The 21972-nt window shown below is 35.4% G+C and overlaps 1 protein-coding gene and 1 non-coding gene across 14 annotated transcripts in view; one reads left to right on the top strand and one right to left on the bottom strand.

The window, feature by feature from the left end:
- RALGAPA1 (Ral GTPase activating protein catalytic subunit alpha 1) overlaps positions 1–21972 on the top strand; it is a 265994-nt gene that overhangs the window by 17837 nt on the left and 226185 nt on the right. For all 13 annotated transcript variants that reach the window (XM_046007925.1, XM_046007924.1, XM_046007923.1 and 10 more), the window contains exons 2-3: positions 20824–20934; positions 21704–21753. In XM_046007925.1, the coding sequence (XP_045863881.1) occupies positions 20824–20934; positions 21704–21753 (161 nt within the window). The remainder of the gene's footprint in view (positions 1–20823; positions 20935–21703; positions 21754–21972) is intronic.
- Positions 3282–3431, bottom strand: LOC123945244. Its single transcript, XR_006819133.1, has one exon. It is a non-coding gene; the product is annotated as a U12 minor spliceosomal RNA (small nuclear RNA).

The following is a 21972-nucleotide window of genomic DNA, read 5'->3' as shown; positions in this document are numbered from 1 at the left end:
AATACATTTCAGATATGATTCTATCTCTTCACACTCTTTTTAAAAAATATCTTATTTATTAGATAGAGAGGTAGTGAAAGAGCATGATTGGGGAGAAGAGGGAGAAGCAGGCTCCCTGAGAGCAGAGAGCCTAACATGCAGCTCTGTCCCAGGACCCTGGGATCTTGACCTGAGCCAAAGGCAGTTGCTTAACAGACTGAGCCACCTGGGTAACCCTCTGTTCACTATCTCTGAGAAGTTTTTAAGGAGTGAACATTTTAAGAGAAGCAGTTGTCATGTATTGGTAATAATAGCTAATATTTTTGTCTACTTTATGTGGCAGGCCATGCACTAAGCATTTTACGTGTTTCCTGACTTAATTCTTACAACAGCCCAGTGTGGGAGATAGTAATTAATCCCCAAGGAAACTTGAGTATTAAAAAGCTAGTAAATAGGGGAATATAGAGGAGAAAGTCAGAATATCTGGGTTCTGATATCAGCTATATTATTCACTTAATACTTCTGTAGATACTTTACCTATTTATAAAATTAAAATAACACTTCAGATATTATTGGAAGATTACATGAAAAAATGGATTTGAAGCACAGAATTTATGGAAGAATTTCAAACATTATTTGAATTTTGATTGGAACCTTAAAAGTGATAAAATTGGTTCAAAGAAATTATGACCTGTGCAAAGTCAGTGAGAATTTATTCTTTTTTTTTTTTTTTAGGGTTTTAAAATTTATTTATTTGATACAGAAAGAGAGAGAGAGCACGCGCGCGCATGCATGTGAGAGAGAGCCTATGCACGAGCAGGGGGAGTGGCAGGCAGACGAAGAGGGTGAAGCAGACCCCCAGTGGATCAGGGAGCCCGACATAGAGCTCGATCCCAGGACCCCAGGATCATGACCTGAGCTAAAGACCTACACTTAACCGACTGAGCCACCCATATGCCCCAGTAAGAATTTATTCTTAAGAAATATGATATGAGGGGCGCCTGGGTGGCTCAGTGGGTTAAGCCGCTGCCTTCAGCTCGGGTCATGATCTCAGGTCCTGGGATCGAGTCCCGCATCGGGCTCTCTGCTCAGCAGGGAGCCTGCTTCCCTCTCTCTCTCTCTGCCTGCCTCTCTATCTACCTGTGATCTCTCTCTGTCAAATAAATAAATAAAATCTTTAAAAAAAAAAAAAAAAGAAATATGATATGAACCCCCGGATGATCTCTTTTTTTAAGTTTTAATTTGAATTCCAGTTAACATACAGTGTTATGTTAGTTTCAGGTGTACAGTATAGTGATTCACTAATTCCGTACATGTTGCTCTTCATGAGAAGTGCAGTCCTTGATCCCCATCACCTATTTAACCCATACCCCCACCCATCTCCCCTCTGATAACCATCAGTTTGTTTTCTGTAGTTGTGAGTCTCTTTCTCGGTTGGTTTGTCTCTAGTTCTATCCATGTTGTTGCTAATGGCCAGGTGATCTTGATGATGGTTTAGATTCTGTACTTTATTCTTAGTCTTTAACCTACTAAAAAGGGATAAATTAGAAAATTATTTAAAAGTTACATTTTGGGGACGCCTGGGTGGCTCAGCGGGTTGAGGCCTCTTTGGCTCGGGTCATGATCCCAGTGTCCTGGGATCGAGCCCTGCGTCCGGCTCTCTGCCCCGCGGGGAGCCTGCTTCCTCCTCTCTCTCTGCCTGCCTCTCTGCCTAGTTGTGGTTTCTCTCTGTCAAATAAATAAAATATTAAAAAAAATAAATAAAAAAAATAAAAGTTACATTTTGGGAAAATAAGAATGAAAGGAAATAAAATTCATTGTTGGTATTTTATGTCAAATAAACACAAGGAAATCCTTAAATTATGTCACCTAACAACATTATTCTTTCCCTTTTCACCCAAAACTGATGTAAAATAGCTAGGAAAAGGTACATTTGTGTTACCAAAAATTTGTTGTCATTGTCTGAATCCTTTTAGAACACTAGGTTCGAGATTCCCAATCACCTTTCCTTTTCCATCAGTTGTCTTTAGAATCTTCTAGAGGCAAGTTACTCTTTACAATTAACTGCTGCTTATAAACATGCCGTTTGTTGTAAAATGTCTTCAAGGAAAATACGCATCTGTTTGATGAGTTTATCTCTTTATAGCTCTTAAAAATGTTGGGTCTGAGCAACCATTTGAATAAATATATAGTGCTTTGCTAGATTTTAGGCAACTACAAAGGAGTAAAGGAGTTAATGGTACAGTGAAAAGATATGAAATAGTCTAAAAAAGAAAGATTGTAGGAATTTGTCCTTATTCATTGTAATACATTTTCCAAATGTGTATATGTTTATTTTCGGTATCCAAAAGAATGCCTTTGAGTGTAGGAGGTTGAATTGAGAAATTATTTTCTATTTTAGAGGTCTGGATCCACAATAGTAGTAGCAATGTATTTCAATTATTCTTCCATTGTCTGACCACTCAAAAAAAGGATTATTTTATAATAATAGTGGTATATTAATAGCTAGCTAGTGTTTGACCCTGTAAAAGTGAAGATAATACATTTTAAAAAAATTTTTAAAAAGACTTATTTTATTTATTTGACACAGAGAGAGATCACAAGTAGGCAGAGAGGCAGGCAGAGAGAGAGGGGGAAGCAGGCTTCCCACCGAGCAGAGAGCCGGATGGCAGGGCTCGATGGCAGGGCTCGATCCCAGGACCCTGAGACCATGACCTGAGCCGAAGGCAGAGGCTTAACTCTCTGAGCCACCCAGGTGCCCCAAGGTAATGCATTTGTTTGCAGTAAACATGAGTAGTTGGTGATGTAATAGTTTGTAGTTTCTACACTTAGAAAAAAAGTTCTTTTTTCCCCAGTCTGGTTTCTCTTCTTTTTCAGATTAATTCTTTTCCAGACTAGCCTAGAGGTTCTAGCTCTCAGATTCAGTTAGCCAGTTAAGGTTGGACAGAGCTCACAAATTGGGATGTCAGGGGGTTGAATATTAGACTATCTAAAAGGAACAGATTGGTAAAATAGAAACAGAAATCTGCATCCTTTAGTATCCTTTAGCATTTCCCCTTACTCTCTGCCCCTGACCATTAATTCACTTTCCATCTCTGTGAATTTGTCTATTCTAGATGTTTCATATAAATGGAATCATAAAAATATATGGTCTTTGTGTTTGCTTTTTTACTTAGCATAAAGTTTTCAAGGTTTTAGCATTTAATCCTACTTCATTCCTTTTTATGGCTGAATAATATTCAGTTGTATGGATATCACTTACTACCTTCATACCAGTCTGCTCTTTGAGCTTTAAAAGGTGACAGGCAGATGGCAGCTCCCAGGCATCTCACAAAGTAGGCAAGTTGCCTTAGGGAATAAGTTGACCCACTCAAAAATTTGTCTCATATTCGCAATGAGAATTTGGTCATCACCTTGAATCATAATTTTCCTTACTCATAAGTTTAAGGCATTTATGGTGGTTTTGATTTACATTTCCATGATGGCTGTTGAACATCTTTTCATGTGTTTATTGGCCATTTGTGTATATTGTTTGGAGAAATGTGTGTTCAAATCCCCCCCCCCCCTTTTTAGAAGATTTTATTGATTAGAATGAGTGAGAGAGCACACGTGCACCTGTGGGGGGAGGGGCAGAGGGCAAGGGAGAAGTAGACTCCCCTGCTGGGCAGGAAGTTGACACAGGGCTCTACATAGGGATCCATCTCAGGACCCTGAGATCATGACCTGAGCTAAAGGCAGATGCTTAATCCACTGAGCCACCCAGGTGTCCCAAAATCCTTTACCTTTTTAATTTAATTAAATTTCATTTTATAGTTGAGTTCTGAAAATTGTATGTGGATACTAGGCACCTGTGAAATGTTTTATTTGCAAATATTTTCTCCTATCTGTAGATTGTCGTCTTTCTTTTTTTTTTCCTTTATAATATTCTTTGAAGCAAGAAAGTTGTGAGTTTTGATGAAGTCCAATTTATTTTTTCCTTTGTTGCTTGTGCTTTCAGTTTCTTAAGTACAAAACAGTTGACTAGCTCAAGATCATGTTTTCTTCTAAGAGTTAGATAATTTTAATTCTACATTTATACTTTTGGTCCATTCTGTGTAAATTTTTGTATATGGTATTATGAGATAGTGATTCCATCTCATTCTTTTGCACATGGATATTCAGTTGTCCTAGCCCCATTTGTTGAAAAGCGTATTTTTTCCCAAAGTGAGTTGTCTTAATACTCATGTTGAAAATCATTTGCCATAATGTGAGAGTTTATTTCTGGACACTGAGTTCAGTTCCATTCATCTCTGTGTCTGTTATCCTAATATCACACTGTCTTGATTACTGTAACTTTATAGTAAGTTTAGAAATTTGAAAGCATCCATTCTACATCTTTGCTCTTTTTATTCTTTTCTTTCTTTTTTTTTTTAAATTGAGGTATAATGGACACATAACATTATATTAGTTTTAGGTGCATAGCAGTATGATTCAGTATTTGTATTTGTGGTGAAATGATCATCACAAGTCCAGTTAACACCCATCACTGTATGCATGATTACAAATACTTTTTTTTCTTCTGGTGAGAACTTTTAACATCTGCTTTTTCAGCAACTTTAAAATATACAATACAGTATTATTAGCTGTACATGCTACACATTACATTCCCATGATTTAATTTACAACTGGAAGTTTGTTGTTCTTTTTCAAGATTGTTTTGATTAGTCTGGGTTCTTGGTATTTTCCTATGAATTTTAGAATCTGTTTGTTAATTTCTGCAAAAAGCCACTTAGGATTTTGACAGAGATTTCATTGCCTCTTTAGATATATTTGAGAGAGTATTTTTATCTTAACAATGTTACTGCTTCTTGTCTGTGACAAAGAATATCTTTCAGTTTAATTCTTTTGTCTCAGTGATATTTCGTAGTTTTTAGTATATAAATTTTTATTTCTTTCATTCCCAAATATTACTCTTTTCATGCTATTGTAAATGGAATTGTTTTCTTATTTTCACTTGTGGATTATTCTTTGCTAATAGATAGAAACACAGTTGATTTTGTATATTCATTTTGTATTCTGAAACCTGGATGAACTTTTTTTTTTTGGCCCCTACAGATTTTTGTCTGTGTGGATTCCTTAGGATTTTTTATATACAAAATCATGTCATTTGTGAATAGAGATGTAATGCTTCTTCTTCTTCTTCCTTTTTTTTTTAACAATTTACATGACTTTTATTTATTTTTTATACCTAATTTCTTCAGCTACTCCTTCCAGTACAGTGTTGAGTAACAACAGCAAAAGGGGACATCCTTGTTTTGTTTATTTTTAGAGGTAAAGCTTTCAGTCTTGTACCAGTCAGTATGAAGTTAGCTTTGGGTTTTTCATAGATGCCCTTTATCAGATTGAGGAAATTACTTTCTATTCCTAACTTTTTGAGTGTTTTTATCATGAAAGGTTGTTGGATTTTGTCAAGCACCTTTCTATGTCTATTGAGACAATTATTTGGGTTTTTACCGGTATATTAATATGGTGTATTGCCATGATTGATTTTTCTATGTTGAACTGATCTTGCATTCTGGGATAAATCCCACTTGGTCATAGTGTATAGTACTTTTTATATATTGCCATATTCAGTTATACAGTATTTTGTTGAGGATTTCTGTATCTATATCAATAAGGGATATTTGTGTATTCTTGTAATGTTTTGGTTTTGGAATGAGGGTGTTATTGACCTCATAGAGTGCGTTTTAAAGTTTTCTCTCTTTTTTTGAAATGTTAATATGAAGCCATTTGGTTCTGGGCTTTTCTTTCAGGTCAGTTTTCCTTATTACTAAATCAGTCTTATAGATCTACCATATTTTCTCCTTTTGAGTGAGTTTTCGTATTTTATGTCCATCTAGGAATTTGTCCATCTCATATAGGTTATGTAATTTGCTAGTGTACAGTTGTTCATAGTATTCCCTTATGATTTTTTAAATTTCTGTAAGGTTGTTAGTAATGTCCTTTTTTCCAGTCCAGATTAGTAATTTTAATCTTATTCCTTCTTGGACAGTATGACTAAAGGTTTTTCAGTTGTGTTTTCGTTGATGTTTTGTATTTTTTTTCCTTCTCTATTTCAAATACCTCACTCTTTATTGTTTCTTTCTTCTCTGCATTCTTTAGTACTAGTGTGTTTTTATGTTTTGTTTTCTAGTTTCTTAAGGTAGAACATTAGGTTATTGATTTTGAGATCTTTACTTTCATTTGGGCATTTTAAACTGTAAATTTTTCTCCTAGCACTGCTTTAGCTGAGTGCCATAAATGTTGTGTTTTCATTTACATGTCAAGGTATTTTTCCCCCCATAGATTTGAGTTAGTCTAGAATCCTTTCATTTCAGCCTGATGGACTCCCTTTAGTGTTTTTTACAGGGCAGGTCTGCTAGCAGTGAATCCTCAAGTTTTTGTGTATCTAGGGATGTCTTAATTTCTCCTCAATTTTAAGTTTTGCTGGATACAGATACTTTGATTGCCAGCCTTTTTCTTTGTGCTCTTTGACAGTGTCATCTCAGTGCATTCTGACCACCATGTTTTCTAATGAGAAATCAGATCTTTTTCTTGTTGAGGCTCCTTGTTAAGTGAAGCGTTGGCTCTCTCTTGGTGCTTTGCAAGATTCTTTGTCTTTGTCTTTTTTTTTTTTTTAAGATTTTATTTATTTGACAGAGATCACAAGTAGGCAGAGAGGCAGGCAGAGAGAGAGGAGGAAGCAGGCTCCCCACTGAGCAGAGAGCCTGATGTGGGGCTCGATCCCAGGACCCTCGGATCATGACCTGAGCGGAAGGCAGAGGCTTTACCCCGCCAAGCCACCCAGGTGCCCCTCTTTGTCTTTTGACCATTTTGTTACGAAGTATCTAGATGTGGATCTCTTTGAGTTTATTCCACTTGGAATTTATTGAGTTTCTTGAATGTGCATGTAAATGTTTTTAATCAAGTTCAGGAAGTTTTCAGCTGTTACTTCTTGAAATAATTCTTTTTTTTTTCCTCTTCTCTTGGTCTTCTATCATACATGTATTGATATGGTTGATGATGAACCACAAGTCTCTGAAGCTCTTTTCGTTTTTTTTCCATTATTTTTTCATTTCATTCCTCAGATTAGATGATCAACTAACCTATCTTTGACTTTGCTGATGTTTTATTTTGACAGTCCAGATGTTTTTCAGTTTGTTTCTTTTTTTCCTTTATTCATTTGTTTCTAAAATTCTATATATGAAAGAAATCATACTGTATTTGTCTTTTTCTGACTGGTTTATTTGACTTAACATTATACTCTATAGATCCATCCATGTTGTTGGAAATGGCAAGATTTCATTCTTTTTTTATGGCTATATTATACATACACACTACATCTTCTTTATTCACTCATCTGTTGATGGACACTTAGGCTTCTTCCATAGTTTGGCTATTATAAATAATGCTGCCATAGACATAGGGGTGCATGTATCCCTTTTAATTAGTGTTTTTGCGTTTTTTGAATAAATATCCAGTAATGTGATTCCTGGATTATAGGGTAGTTCCATTAAAAAAAAAAAATTTTTTTATTATATGTTTATAAAAAAAATTTTTTTTTTAAAGATTTTAGTTATTTATTTGATAGAGACACAGTGAGAGAGGGAACACAAGCAGGGGGAGTGGGAGAGAGAGAGAAGCAGGCTTCTGATGAGCCCGATGTGGGGCTCGATCCCAGGCCCTGGGGATCACTACCTTAGCTGAAGGCAGATGCTTAACAACTGAGCCACCCAGGTGTCCCCCATTTTTTAATTTTTTAAGGAACCTCCGTATGGTCTTCCACAGTTGCTGCATCAGTTTGCATTCCCACCAATAGTGTACAAGGGTTCCTTTTTCTCCACATCTTTGCCAACACTTGTTGTTTCTTAAGTTTTTGATTTTAGTCATTCAGGTAGGTGTGAATTGATATTCATGATGGTTTTGATTTGCATTTTCCTGATGATGAGTGATGTTGAGCATCTTTTCCTGTGTCTGAGGGCTGTCTCTTTGTCTTTTGAGAAATATCTGTTCATGTCTTCTGTCCATTTCTCATTTGGGTTATTTGTGGTTTTATTGGTGTTGAGTTGTATAAGTTCTTTATATATTTTGTACACTAACCATTTATTGAAAAAGTCATTTGCAAATATCTTCTCCCTTTCGGTAGTTTGTCTTTTGGTTTTGTGGGTTGTTTCCTTTAATGTGCAGAAGATTTTTATTTTCATGTAGTCCCAATAGTTTATTTTTGCATTCATTTCCTTTGCTTTAGGAGACACATCCAGAAAGATGTTGCTGCGACCAGTGTCAGAGAAATTACTCTCTGTGCTCTCTTTAAGGATTTTTCCATAAAAATGGTCCGTAATCCATTTTTTCCCATTTTATTTATTTTTTCAGCGTAACAGTATTCATTCTTTTTCCATAATCCATTTTGAGTTTACTTTTGTGTGTGGAGTAAGAAAGTGGTCCAGTTTCATTCTTTCGCATGTAGCTGTTCAGTTTTCCCAACACCATTTGTTGAAGAGCCTTTTTCCTATTGCATATTCTTTTCTTTTTGTTGATGATTAATTTACCATATTACTGTAGGTTTATTTTTGGGCTTTCTATTCTGTGCCATTGATCTCTATGTCTTTTTTTTTTTTTTTTTTTTGCTAGTACCATATTGTTTTAATCACAACAGCTTTGTAATGTAACTCGAAGTCTGGAATTGTGATACCACCAGTTTTGTTTTTCTTTTTCAAGACTGCTTTGGCCATTCAAGGTGTGTGTGTATGTGTGTGTGTGTGGGTGTTTCCATACAAATTTTTTTTTTTTAAAGATTTTATTTTTTTATTTGACAGAGATCACAAGTAAGCAGAGAGGCAGGCAGAGAAAGAGGAGGAAGCAGGCTCCCTGCAGGGCAGAGAGCCAGATGTGGGGCTCGATCCCAGGACCCTGGGATCATGATCTGAGCCGAAGGCAGAGGCTTTAACCCACTGAGCCATCCAGGCACCCTCCATACAAATTTTAGGATTGTTCTCATTCTGTGAACAATCATGTTGGTATTCTGATAGGAAATGCATTTAATCTATAGATGCTTTAAGTAGTGTAGACATTTTAACAATATTTGTTCTTCTAATCCATGAGCATGAATGTCTTTCCATTTCTTTTGGTCATCTTTAATTTCCTCAGTGTTTCATAGCTTTCAGAGTACTTTCATCTCTTTGGTTAAATTTATTCCAAGGTATCTTATTCTTGGTGCAATGTAAATGGGATTGTTTTCTTAATTTTTCTTTCTGCTGCTGCATTATTAGTTTATAGTTGGATAAGTTAATAGAAGATAGGAGGCTGCTAATAAAATTTAGGCAAGAGACCGTGAGGTATAAAACTAAATGGTTGGGGGATAGGGGATAGAGAGAAAGAAATGCATTGCAGAAGTAAACTTAGCAAGAAAAATGAATGATTTGTTGAGGGTTGGGGGGTGGGATGGGTGGAGAGAGTTAAAAAGACGGGGGAATGAATCTGAAATGTCAGCCTTAAGAGATAGGTGATACTACCAACCTAGGAAGGGAATACAGACACTAGAGAAGATGAGGGGAGGTGGATTTACTTGGTTGGCAAGATGAATTTGAGATACTTGTGAAATTGTAATTGTATAGGTAGTCCTCAGGAGAGGGCATGAAACAGAACCCATGGATTCAAGAGGTATTTGCATATAGATAGAGTTCATTTTGCAATATTTAATGAAGGTGGAAGAGGACATATTTTTGATAGACCCCAACATTTAAAGGGAGGATACAGTGGAAGAAAAGTTGATAATGGAGATAGAAAAATGTAGAGGAAAAAAGAAAAGGGAGTGTTCACTCCCTTTTCTGATCACATCGAAGTTTCAGTTGGTCACTGTTGCTAATATTCTCCCAATATTTTTACTTATACTTTCCCTTTAGCACACAATGTCCTGTTTAGTTCTAAACTTTAATATTACAGCCATTTACCTGTCTTGGTAAGTGGCATAGAGTAAGACAGAATTTTTACCTGACGCTTAGACCAACTTGGTTTCATCCTGGTTTCCTTGAATCTTTTTAGTGTAGTTTTTATTTTTTAATAAACTAAGTGAAGAGGTAGAATGAAGTTAATAGGGACCTATCATTTGAAGTTTCTGGGGGAATTAAGAAAACTGAAAGGAAAGTATATGGTTCACTCTTTAGAAAACAGTGGATGTCCAATAAATACTATCTTTCCTCCACGTCTTCACAGCCATATCAGAATTCTTTTCTTTCATTGCTCTCTGTTGTGAGGAAAGCAACTTGTACCAATTCACACTAACACACGAAGGGTGTTTAACTTCTTACACTATGTGTTGGAATGGTTTCCATTCCATTCCATTAAATTCACAAATGAATTTAATAAGTAAAATTTTAATTATTGTGGTGAAGTGAAGGAGGGTATAATTAGCCAAGATAAAGAGAGATACTTTGGGACAGTATGCATACAAGTGGACTAAATCCTCTGAACTCTTGGTATGTTTCACTGCTTACTTGTTCTGAATCTTCAAATAATCCACTTCAGGCTCTGTGTAGCTTTCAAGTAATTCTTTAAAAACACCGTTCTTTCAGAATGAGTTTGATTTAAAATGGTAAGGAGGTTATTTTATGCTGTGGCCTACTGCCTGAAGTGTGGCTATTCTAATGTTGATTGAGAGCTGATTTGGAGCCATCTGGTAGTTTAGGATGACCTGGGCAAGTTACCTAACTTCTCTCAGGTTTAGTTTCTTTACAAAAAGGAGATAATTGGTGGGTAATAGGGAGGGCACGTTTTGCATGGAGCACTGGGTGTTGTGCAAAAACAATGAATACTGTTACACTGAAAAAATAAATAAAATGGAAAAAAAAAAAGGAGATAATACAGAAAAGAGAGAAGAAAAGGGATTGACCTAATATTTAAACTTAGGTCTTTGGGGGTGCCTGGGTGACTCAGTTGATTAAACGTCTGCCTTTGGTTCAGGTTATGATCTCAGATTCCTGGGATCCAGCTCAGCAGCATTAGGCTCCCTGCTCAGCAGAGTCTGCTTTTCCTCTGCTCCCCACTCCTCTCCCCACACATGCATATGCTCACGCTTTCTCTAAAAAATAAAAAAAATCTTAAAAAAAAGATAATATATTTGTTTCAAAAACATAATTTGGAGAACAAGTAAGGCCATGTATATGTAACTGTAAAAGTGTTATCTACGCAAATATAAAATGTTAAGTAAGCATAAGTGATTGTAATTGCTTTTGTCTTATACTCACGCTTAGTAATAGTATAATGTTTGATAAAACAGAATTGATTTTGCTCTTAAGTGAAGCATTGTATCTTTGTCTAAATTAGATTCTCTTCACTATGTCTCATTTTCTCTATGCTCATTTTGGAATCCTTGAAGGCAGGAGAATAATTTTTATTGTGTTTTACTTTATAGAGTTGAATGAGATTTAAACATAATTACTTTGAGATCATGGTCACTTACTAATGCTTCCTTTAGTGTTTTCTCTTTTCCTTTTTAGTTCCAGAAGTTATTATCTTGTTATCAGTTGTAACCATAATCACATGTCAGAAGCTTTTCTGCAGTTATTTTGAAACATCAGTTGATAAGGAGATAAGCTACATATCTTAAAACTACTTTGCTTTCTTTGATATTTCAGTAGATTTTTAGTATGGTTTCTAGCAGGACGTTTTGTTATTTGTATCTACTTTTTACAGCAAAAGGAATATTAATAACATAAAGCAAACATCTTAAACATTTGAATAGGGGAAAGGTCCCTAGATTTATTTTGATGAGTTAAATCACTCAGGACAGTTATCAGTAGGGAAGTTAACTTGCCTGCCTGCTACGTTGTTAAATACAAAAATGAGCTTGCCATTTTTTTTTTTTTAAAGATTTTATTTATTTGACAGAGAGAAATCACAAGAGAGGCAGGCAGAGAGAGAGGAAGGGAAGCAGGCTCTCCGCTGAGCAGAGAGCCCGATGCGGGACTCGATCCCAGGATCCTGAGATCATGACCTGAGCCGAAGGCAGCGGCTTAACCCACTGAGCCACCCAGGCGCCCCGAGCTTGCCATTTTTATTTACTTCAATATTGGTTTGTTATATAAAAATGAAAATCAGTTTTTTTTTAATATTTTATTTATTTGACAGAGAGAAATCACAACTAGGCAGAGAGGCAGGCAGAGAGAGAGGAGGAAGCAGGCTTCCTGCTGAGCAGAGAGCCCGATGCGGGGCTCGATCCCAGGATCTTGGGATCATGACCTGAGCCGAAGGCAGAGGCTTTAACCCACTGAGCCACCCAGGTGCCCCTAAAAATGAAAAATCAGTTTTAATGATTATTTTCTAGAAGTCAGTATTTCTAGTTGAAATTACTTCTTATGATTAGTGTTGGGTGACTAGACTGTATTTGTGATAACATTGAAAAATAGTTACTTGGGGGTTTTGTTCATATTGCCTTAAATTCCTTCATAAATGTATTCTGAGTGTTTTCAGAGATTCTTAAATTTTTTTCTTCTGAGGAATACATTCATATGTGCAGCAGGCTTCCATGGACACAGATGGTCATAGGTTTACGTATTAAGAAAATATTCTGTGGATCATGGCATTTCCTAGAATATTACTCCATTTTTGGAGTCCATTTCTCTCTGTCCCTTCACTTCAGAAAACGTAATGGAATGAAAATGAATGGAAATTGTCTTGAATCTGTATGGCTAATTTTTAAGATAGGTTTATTGTGGCATGACTGATATATAGTAAACTGCATCTATTTTAATTGTACCATTTTTATTTCTTACGGGCAGTGTCTAGTTGGGTTTTGCTTTTTTATCCAGTCTGGCAGTCTTTGACATTTTGGGGGAATCATTTTTATTTAGTGTGATTATTGATATACTAGATTAGAATCTGTTATTTATTCTTTGTTATTTATCCCTATTGATCATTGTTTCTCCTTTTCTGTCTTCATTTGGATCCATCAAGTATTTTTTGTGATTTTATATTATCTCCTTTTTTAGTCATTGCCGGTACCTTTTCTGTTTTGTGTTAGTAGTTGTTTTAGTGTTCATAGTGTATATCTTTAACATATTAAAGTCTGCCTTCAAGTATGAGTATACAACTTATATAAGAATGTTACAATAGTTGTCTTTCGTTTTTCCCTTTCCAACCTATATATATATAGAGAGAGAGAGAGAGAGAGAGAGATTTATTTTGGGGGATTTTGCTTTTTACCTATGTTACAAACTCCACAGTGCATTGTTATTATTTTTGTTTAAATAGTTATCTTTGAAAAAGTTTGGAATAATAAAAAAAAATCTTAGGTGTTTACTCTGTTAGTTTTTTCAGATCCATATTTCTGTCTGATAATATTTCCTTCTGCTTGAAAGACTATATCATTTCTACTAGTATTTAGGTCTGTTGGTGATGAAGTCTTTCAGCTTTTGTATGTCTGAAAATGTCCTTATTTTGCTTTTGTTTTTGAAAGATTTTTACTGGGCGTGGAATTCAGCTGGACAGTATTTTTTTTCAGTGCTTTAAAGATACATATTATTTTTATTCTCATTGTTTCTGATGAAAAATCTGATGTCATCTTTATGTTAGTTACTGTGCAACATATATTTCTTTTTTCTAGCTGCTTTCAAGATTTTCTTTTTCTCACCATCTTGAGCAATTTAATCATTGTGTGCCTTGGTGAATTTTTCTTGATATTTCTTGTTTTTGGAGTTTTTTCAGCTTCACGCATATGTGGGTTTATGATTTGCATCAAGCTTGAAGATTTTCAGCCATTAATTCTCCAAATATTTTTCTGCCTCTCCTTCTTGGAGTTTTCAATTACTTGTATTATTAGGCCACTTGAAGCTGTTCATTAATGTGCTTTTCAATTTTTTGGATTATCATTTTTCATTTTCTTTTTTTTAAATTTAATTTTTTTTTCAATGTTCCAAGGTTCATTGTTTATGCACCACACCCAGTGCTCCATGGAATACGTGGGATTATCCTTTTTAGGCTGTTTCTTTTGGGTAGTTTATTGCTATGGCTTGATTCCAACTAGTTCAGTTTACACCATATACATTGTAGTTTTTACCAATATAAGTTTGATTTGGATGTTTGTGTTTTCCATTCTCAACTTCTTGGATATATGGAATACAGTTGGAGCAACTATTTTTTTTTAAATATTTTATTTATTTGACAGAGAGAAATCACAACTAGGCAGAGAGGCAGGCAGAGAGAGAGGAGGAAGCAGGCTCCCTGCGGAGCAGAGAGCCGGATGCGGGGCTTGATCCCAGGACCCTGGGATCATGACCTGAGCCGAAGGCAGAAGCTTTACCCCACTGAGCCACCCAGGCGCCCCGGAGCAACTATTTTAATGCCTTTTTCTGCGCATTCTTGCACGTGTGTTAAAATGTAGTTTAAATCTGATTTAATGATTACTGTCTTCATTATGAATTAGGTTTTCTTGCTTTGCATGTCTGGTAATCATCAATTATATATAAAACATGGTGAATTTTACCTTCTTGGGTCCTGGATATTTTGTGTATCTATGAATTTTCTTGAGGTCTTTTCCTGTTCTGGGATTCACTTATTGGAAGCAGTTTGATCTTATGTATCTTGCTTTTCTGATATATGCGGTGGTTTTAAGTAGTGTTCAGTGTAGGGTATTGCTCTGTGAAATATGAGTTTTTCTCATCTTCTTTGTGGGAATAGGCATTCCTTTTGGCCTATTTGAGTACCTGGGACTTTTATCTTTATTCCCTTCTATCACACTCCTTTTGTATGAGGGTTAGCTTTCCTTATTAATGCTTAATTTATTTCCTTTCGGACAGAGAGTGTAGTTTGAGATCTGTGACTCTTGGTACTCTTTCTGTTTGTATCCTTACTTAGTTTTGTTAATATCCTAAATATTCCACTTTTGCATGAAAAGATTTATTCTCGGGGTGCCTGGGTGGCTCAGTGAGTTAAAGCCTCTGCCTTCGGCTCAGGTCGTGATCTCAGGGTCCTGGGATCGAGCCCTGCATCCGGCTCTCTGCTTAGCAGGGAGCCTGCTTCCCTTCCTCTCTCTCTGCCTACCTCTCTGCCTACTTGTGATCTCTACCTGTCAAATAAATAAATAAAAATCTTTAAAAAAAAAAAAAAAGAAAAAAAAGTTATTCTGTGTTGGATTTAGAGTTTTATTTAGTAGAGTTTTATTAGTTAAATACTAATTGTGTTGTTCAAATCTTTTGTGGACTTACTAATCTTGCCTCTGTTAAGTAGGAAACAGATGTATAAAATCTACCACGCAACTAGTTGGTTTGTTTTTCCTTAGAAATTTCCCGGTCTTGGGGCGCCTGGGTGGCTCAGTGGATTGAGCCGCTGCCTTGGGCTCAGGTCATGATCTCAGGGTCCTGGGATCGAGCCCCGCATCGGGCTCTCTGCTCCGCAGGGAGCCTGCTTCCTCCTGCCTCTCTGCCTACTTGTGATCTCTCTCTCTGTCAAATAAATAAATAAAATGTTTAAAAAAAAAAATAAAGGAGGAGTGCCTACTTTCTAGGCCCTCATTTAAAAAAAAAAAAAAAAAAAAGAAATTTCCTGGTCTTTGCTTTTTATATTTTGAAACTTTTCATTCAAATTTGGAATTAAACTTCATGGTAAATACAGCCTTCTATCAAAATACATAGACTCTCTTTAATTGTAGTAATTCTTGCCTTAGTATTTATTTAGGCTTTTATAAAGGAATCAGCATTGATATTCAGTTAGTATCTAAGTGATATATTGTAAGGGGCACCTGGGTGGCTCAGTGGATTAAGCCGCTGCCTTCGGCTTAGGTCATGATCTCAGGGTCCTGAGATCAAGCCCCGCGACGGGCTCTCTGCTCCACAGGGAGCCTGCTTCCTCCTCTCTCTCTGCCTGCCTCTCTGCCTACTTGTGATCTCTCTCTCTGTCAAATAAATAAAATAAAATCTTAAAAAAAAAAAAAGCATACTAAGTGATATATTGTATTTCATTCCTTTAATCATTTTGGGTTAAAATTTTTGTTCTTAGTAAATACCTTAGTATTTGTGGGTGTCTTAAAATGCAGTGTGATTACAACTATCTCTTAACTGAAGCACGTATTGATTAACTTTTTTTGTAAATATTGTGTATTTATTTTTATTTTTATCACCTCATTCATCTTTATTGGGGTGGTTTTCTTTACGCATTTCTGTTAGCATAAGCTTTTCTATATTTTCTTCTTCCAGTGGTTAAGAATTTTGCTTTCTGGGGCACCTGGGTGGCTCAGTAGGTTAAACCTCTGCCTTCAGCTTGGGTCGTGGTCTCGGGGTCCTGGGATGGTCCCGCATCGGGCTCTCTGCTCCGTGGGGAGCCTGTTTCCTCTTCTTTCTCTGTCTGCCTCTCTGCCAGCTTGTGATCTCTCTGTCTCTGTCAAATAAAATCTTTAAAAAAAAAAAAAAGAGTTTTGCATTCTGTTATTACTCTTTTAGTAATAACCACTCTTTTTAGTGGTAACTCAATAAATTTCAATAGCATACTAATATTAAAGTCAGAATTCATCAGTATTTCTATCATCCTTTCAACAAAGATCTTAAAATACTCTTTTTAGCATTTCTGTTTCATCTTTGACATTATTGTCTATTATTTTACTTCCTCCTGGTTGGTAACTTTTGTGTTAATTGTTTGTTTGTTTTTACCATTCAGTATTCATTTAGATTTACCCATGCATTTTCCAGTTTCTTGCTCAGTTTTGCTTTTCTCATTTCTATGTGAGTTTATTTCTCTTCTTTCAGAAATCTCATATTTCTTTGCATTTGAGTGAGGTTTTTCAAGTGTTAACCTCTAAGGATGTTAGAAAATGCCTTTTCTTCATTTTCATGTTTGTGTTATTGAACAGTACTTTAGCTGAGTATAGAACTTTAGATTGACTGTTATTTGTTATTAGTTCTTTCAATATAAAGTTGCATTGTGTCCCTGCTTCTGTTGGGCTGATGAGAAGTCTTCTATTAGTTTTGATATTCTTATATAGGTAATTTTTGTTGTTTTAATATCTCCATTTTCTTTTTGGTGTTAAGATGTGTCCATGTGTAGATTTGTATTTATCCTGCTTGGGACTCAATATGCCATTTTTAGTCTGAAGCTATTTTAGATAGTTCTTAGATATTATTTTTTTGAATACTGTACATTTTCTTCCTGGCACTTCTTAGGTAGTCTTATCCTTATCTTTTTCATCTTGTTATTCTCTGTGTTATTTTTGAGTAATAGCTTCAGTTCTGTGTTCCAGCTTACTTCTCAGTTTCCTCCCTTTGTCCTTTTTTCTTCTCCCTCTCATTTCTCAACTTATTTTCTGTTTCCCATGCAGCCCCTCCCCCTCTTTTGGAGCCTGATTGTGTATTATTTATAATTTATCCAGTTTAATTGTGTATTATTTATAATTTATCCATTTGTATTTTTCACCTCTCCTTCCTCCCTTCTTTTTTTTTTGTTTTGTTTTATTTCCTACCCTGCTTTCCCCCACTATGTAAATTTAGGGAACTGATGGTCAAAAATATTTAGTAAAAGAGTTTCTGTTTGCTGACTAGTTCATTATAAATAGAGGGAGTCAAAAGGAAATAAGTCTAATTTTAATTCAGTATCTTTTTAGCAAGTATGTAGTTACCAGGCTTTCCTAACATGCTCTGTGAGAAGGAAATGAAGAGACTGTCTTGGCTCCTAAATTAGGTTATAAAATCTTGAGTTGATTCATGTTTGCTTTTGTTTTGTTTTGATTTTTTTGTTTTGCTTTGTTATTGTTCTCTTATTTTCTTCTTACCTCTGGAACATTAGTTATGTTTGAAACATTAACTTCAGGAAATGTAGAGCTAATTATAGTAGCCTATTTATTCTAATTTCATAGTCTTTGTTACTCTAACCTGCTGTCTGGGGAAAAATAGAATACTTTTCCTGTTTTTCTCAGTTGTGTATGTTTTTATTTTGAAAGTCTATAAAATATGTTTAACTAGTATTTGATGGCTTCATATCTTCCTGTGGCAGATAATAAATTACTAGTGTTCTATTCCTGTTACACTGGAGGCTGAATAACATATATTTTAAGTGCATGGACAGTAGTAGATCCAGGCTGTATGGTTTAAATCCCCGTCTCTGTTTTTTACTAGCTGAATTACTTTGTGCCTGTTTCCTCATCTATAAAATAGGGATAATAATAGTACTTATTTCATAGTGTCATTGTGAGAATTATAGAAATTAATTTCAGTAAATCACATCCTATATGTTAGACATACAGAGTGACTAACATATAGGAAACATTCAGTTTATGTTAGCCATTATGTTTTTCTATTTCTGTGAAAAGTCACACAGGTAGTGTTACTGATAGGAGTGAAATTTTGGTGTTCTAATTACAGTCTAGATGAAGCAATGTTTTGCCTGTCAGGAGCTTATGTAGTCTTTTCTAGTATAAAAATTTTCAAGCTAATAAATGAATCTAATAAAGTTAAAATAACCTGTTTTATCAATAAAAAACATATTTGAGTACATATGTGCTGAGCACTGTGTTAGGTTTGGGGAATACTAAGGTAGAACAGTTTATATTCTAAAAAAGCTATAGACTAGTCCTGGAAAGAAGACCAAAAAAACCACGTAAAATGTAGTTATTTCCATAAGATAGAAATGTAGAGAATCCAAGGGAATAGAGAGGAGAGGGCATCCATCCCTTCCTTTGGGAGGGCAGAGCAAAAGGGAAACAGTCTTGGAAAATTCCATATACAAGATGTCACTAAAAAATCATTATGATTATTCACAGGGTAAGATATTACATGAAAGAGTTTAAAGTGCTATCTATATGTTGTTTACTATTTAATTTTATTCTGAAATCTTTTATTGAGCCTTAGAACATTTCAAGAAATTAACTGATACTTACCTTTGAGTTTCATAACAATTAATAGTGTATTCTTCATCTCACTCCCAGCTTCAAAAATCTTTGCTGTTTTTCCAGTGCCTTTTAAAAATTTATTTCTCATTATAAAAGAAATGCGTGTTTTTAATTTTTAAAGATTTTTTATTCATTTGTTTGACAGGCAGAGATCACAAGTAGACAGGCAGGCAGAGAGAGAGAGGAGGAAGCAGGCTCCCCATTGAGCGGAGAACCTGATGTGGGACTCGATCCCAGGACCCTGAGACCATGACCTGAGCCGAAGGCAGAGGCTTTAACCCACTGAGCCACCCAGGCGCCTGAAATGTGTGCTTTTTAAATTTTTTAATTTTTTTAAAAGATTTTATTTATATAGTGAGAGAGAGAGTGAGAGACAGCATGAGCAGGGGGAGGAGAGGGAAAAACAGGCTCCCCACTGAGCAGGGAGCCCCAACATGCGGCTCAATCCCAGGACCCCGAGATCATGACCTAAGTTGAAGGCAGATGCTTAAGCAACTGAGCCTCCCAGGTGCCCCAGAAATAAGTCCTTTTTGCAAAAAAAGTTGAATAATAGGAAGTATATATTAAAAGTAAAAGTTTCCTCTTCCCCTTTTTCTTCAACCTTCTCAGTCTCCCTGAAAATAACTCAAACAAGATATATAGTAGGTAGGGACACCTGGGTGGCTCAGTGGATTAAGCCGCTGCCTTCGGCTCAGGTCATGATCTCAGGGTCCTGGGATCAAGCCCCGCATCGGGCTCTCTGCTCCGCAGGGAGCCTGCTTCCTCCTCTCTCTCTCTGCCTGCCTCTCTGCCTACTTGTGATCTTTCTCTCTGTCAAATAAATAAATAAATAAAATCTTTTAAAAAAAAAAAGATGTATAGTAGGTATATGTCTGTTTCTTGCTTTGAATAATAATTTGTATCCTTTACTTTGCATTCAAGACATTTTATGACATATTTCAAGGCTGTTTTTTCAATTTTATTTTTATCAAAATGTTTTAGGCTCTAGCTAAAGTGAATTATTTTTCTGTATCCTGTCATGCTTCATACTTTCCTTATTTTGTTGTCTTTGCTGATGCCTAGAATGCCCTTCACCGCTTCATGTTCAAAGTCCTTACTATCCTTAAAAGTCTTTTCAAATAGTAAATCTTGTGTTAAGCTTTCCTACTTTCCCTACTTCCACCCCCTTTTAGCTTTGAAAGTAATTTTTGTTTCTAAGTTGCCAATGTACTTTGTAACTTCACTTTCAGTACCTAACACTTTCTGATGTGCATATAGCTATATGTTTGATTTTGTGTGTGCTGGACTATACTGACATTTCCTTTAAAGCAATATTATCTGTTACAGCTTTGTAATACTTAAGTGCCTATTAATAAAGTCTGTTGTTATGTACCTATTTACTGAGTAAATGTGTTTTGGATAAGATATATAATTACTCTAGAAATACTGATTTTAAACTCTTGGGGATAAGTTGAGAGAAGCATAGCTGTGAATTGAAACTAGAACTTGACTCTTTCCTTGGTTTGGTTAAATACTCAAAATAAATTTTGAATAAATCTCTCAGACTTTTTTTTTTTTTTAGGAAACAAATATTATGATAACCTGATTTAACCTTTTTTTTTTTTTTAAGATTTTATTTATTTATTTGAGAGAGCTAGAGAGCACATAGTGGGCGGGGGGGGGGGCAAAGGGAGAAGGGTGCAGGACTGGATCCCAGGATGAGGACCCTGAGATCATAACCTGAGCAAAGGCACACACTTATTTAATTGAGCCACCCAGGTGCCCTTTAACTTGTTTTTAAATTTAAAAATTTTAAAAAACTAAAGTTGTGAGAACAAGAATATAAATAAGTGCATATCTCAAATATTTTAATAGGATAGAATTTTAGGAGTAGTTCTTTGACTTTGAATTATGATAATTTGCTGAACATGATTTAACATATATATAGTCACTAAAAACTGTTTTTGTTTCCTTTTCAGAGAATGCAGAGTCTATCGATCTTAAACAGTTTTTTGACCAACATTTTTCACATATATATTACGTGTTCTTTGAAAATTTTGTGACTATTGAAGCTAGTCTTAAACAGAAAGGTAAGATGTTATAATTGGCCCTGACTTATGTTGATGTTTCAAACAATTATCATAAATATCCACTTGAAAATGGACCCTTGGACATTGAAATTTTAATGTTATTTCACTTTTTTTGTGAAACATCTTTCAGACACTGTCTCAAAGTATGGGTTAGTAATACTATCTTCATTATTTTTGGGAAGGCTTGCAAGATTTGCTTCTTGCCTGGTCAGATTTATTTACCTGTTTCCTCACTTTCTTTGCTGGGCCCTTAGATGCCTGTGAAGTTTGAGCAGTCATTCTCATATTTTCATTTTCAGAATTTATTCTAAGTTCTTCCCAGTGTATTATTAATATTATTTTTAAAAAGATTTTATTTATTTGCGAGAGAGAGCATGCACGGGCATATGAGTGGGGGAAGGAGTAGAGGGAGAGGGAGAAGCAGACTCCCCACTGACCAGGAAGCCCCAGATGGAGCTCGATCCCAGAGTCCTGAGATCAGGACCTGAGCCCAAGGCAGATAGTTAACTGACTGAGCCACCCAGGCACCGCTCCACAGTATATTATTTGTTTTTAGATGTAAATATGTGGAATCTAAATTTAATTGTTGAAAAAAATAGATATGCTACAGTATTGTTTATACATTGAACAGAATATGCTTTAAATATTTTATTAAAGAATTACTGAGAAGATACTTTAGTGCTTAAAATATTTTAAGCTTTTTAAATGATTGTTAACAGTGAGGACAAAATGATAATGTTTAAAACATTTTTCTGTAAAAATGTTTTAGGTCACAAGTCTCAAAGGGAGGAATTGGATGCTATACTTTTTATTTTTGAGGTAAGTGTCTGCCCATCAGTTTTTTTTCCCTTCAAAACAATTCTTGGAACATGCAAAGGAATATATCACAACTATAGAGCTTTCCAAGAACTGAATTACATTTTTTGACCTCAAAATATATCTGACTTAAATTTTTTTTTTAAAGATTTTTTATTTATTTGACAGAGAGAGATCATAAGTAGGCAGAGAGGCAGGCAGAGAGAGAGGGGGAAGCAGACT

Source organism: Meles meles, chromosome 6, assembly GCF_922984935.1.
Source record: "Meles meles chromosome 6, mMelMel3.1 paternal haplotype, whole genome shotgun sequence".
NCBI lineage: Eukaryota > Metazoa > Chordata > Mammalia > Carnivora > Mustelidae > Meles > Meles meles.
This window is presented reverse-complemented; position numbering and strand designations above follow the sequence as displayed.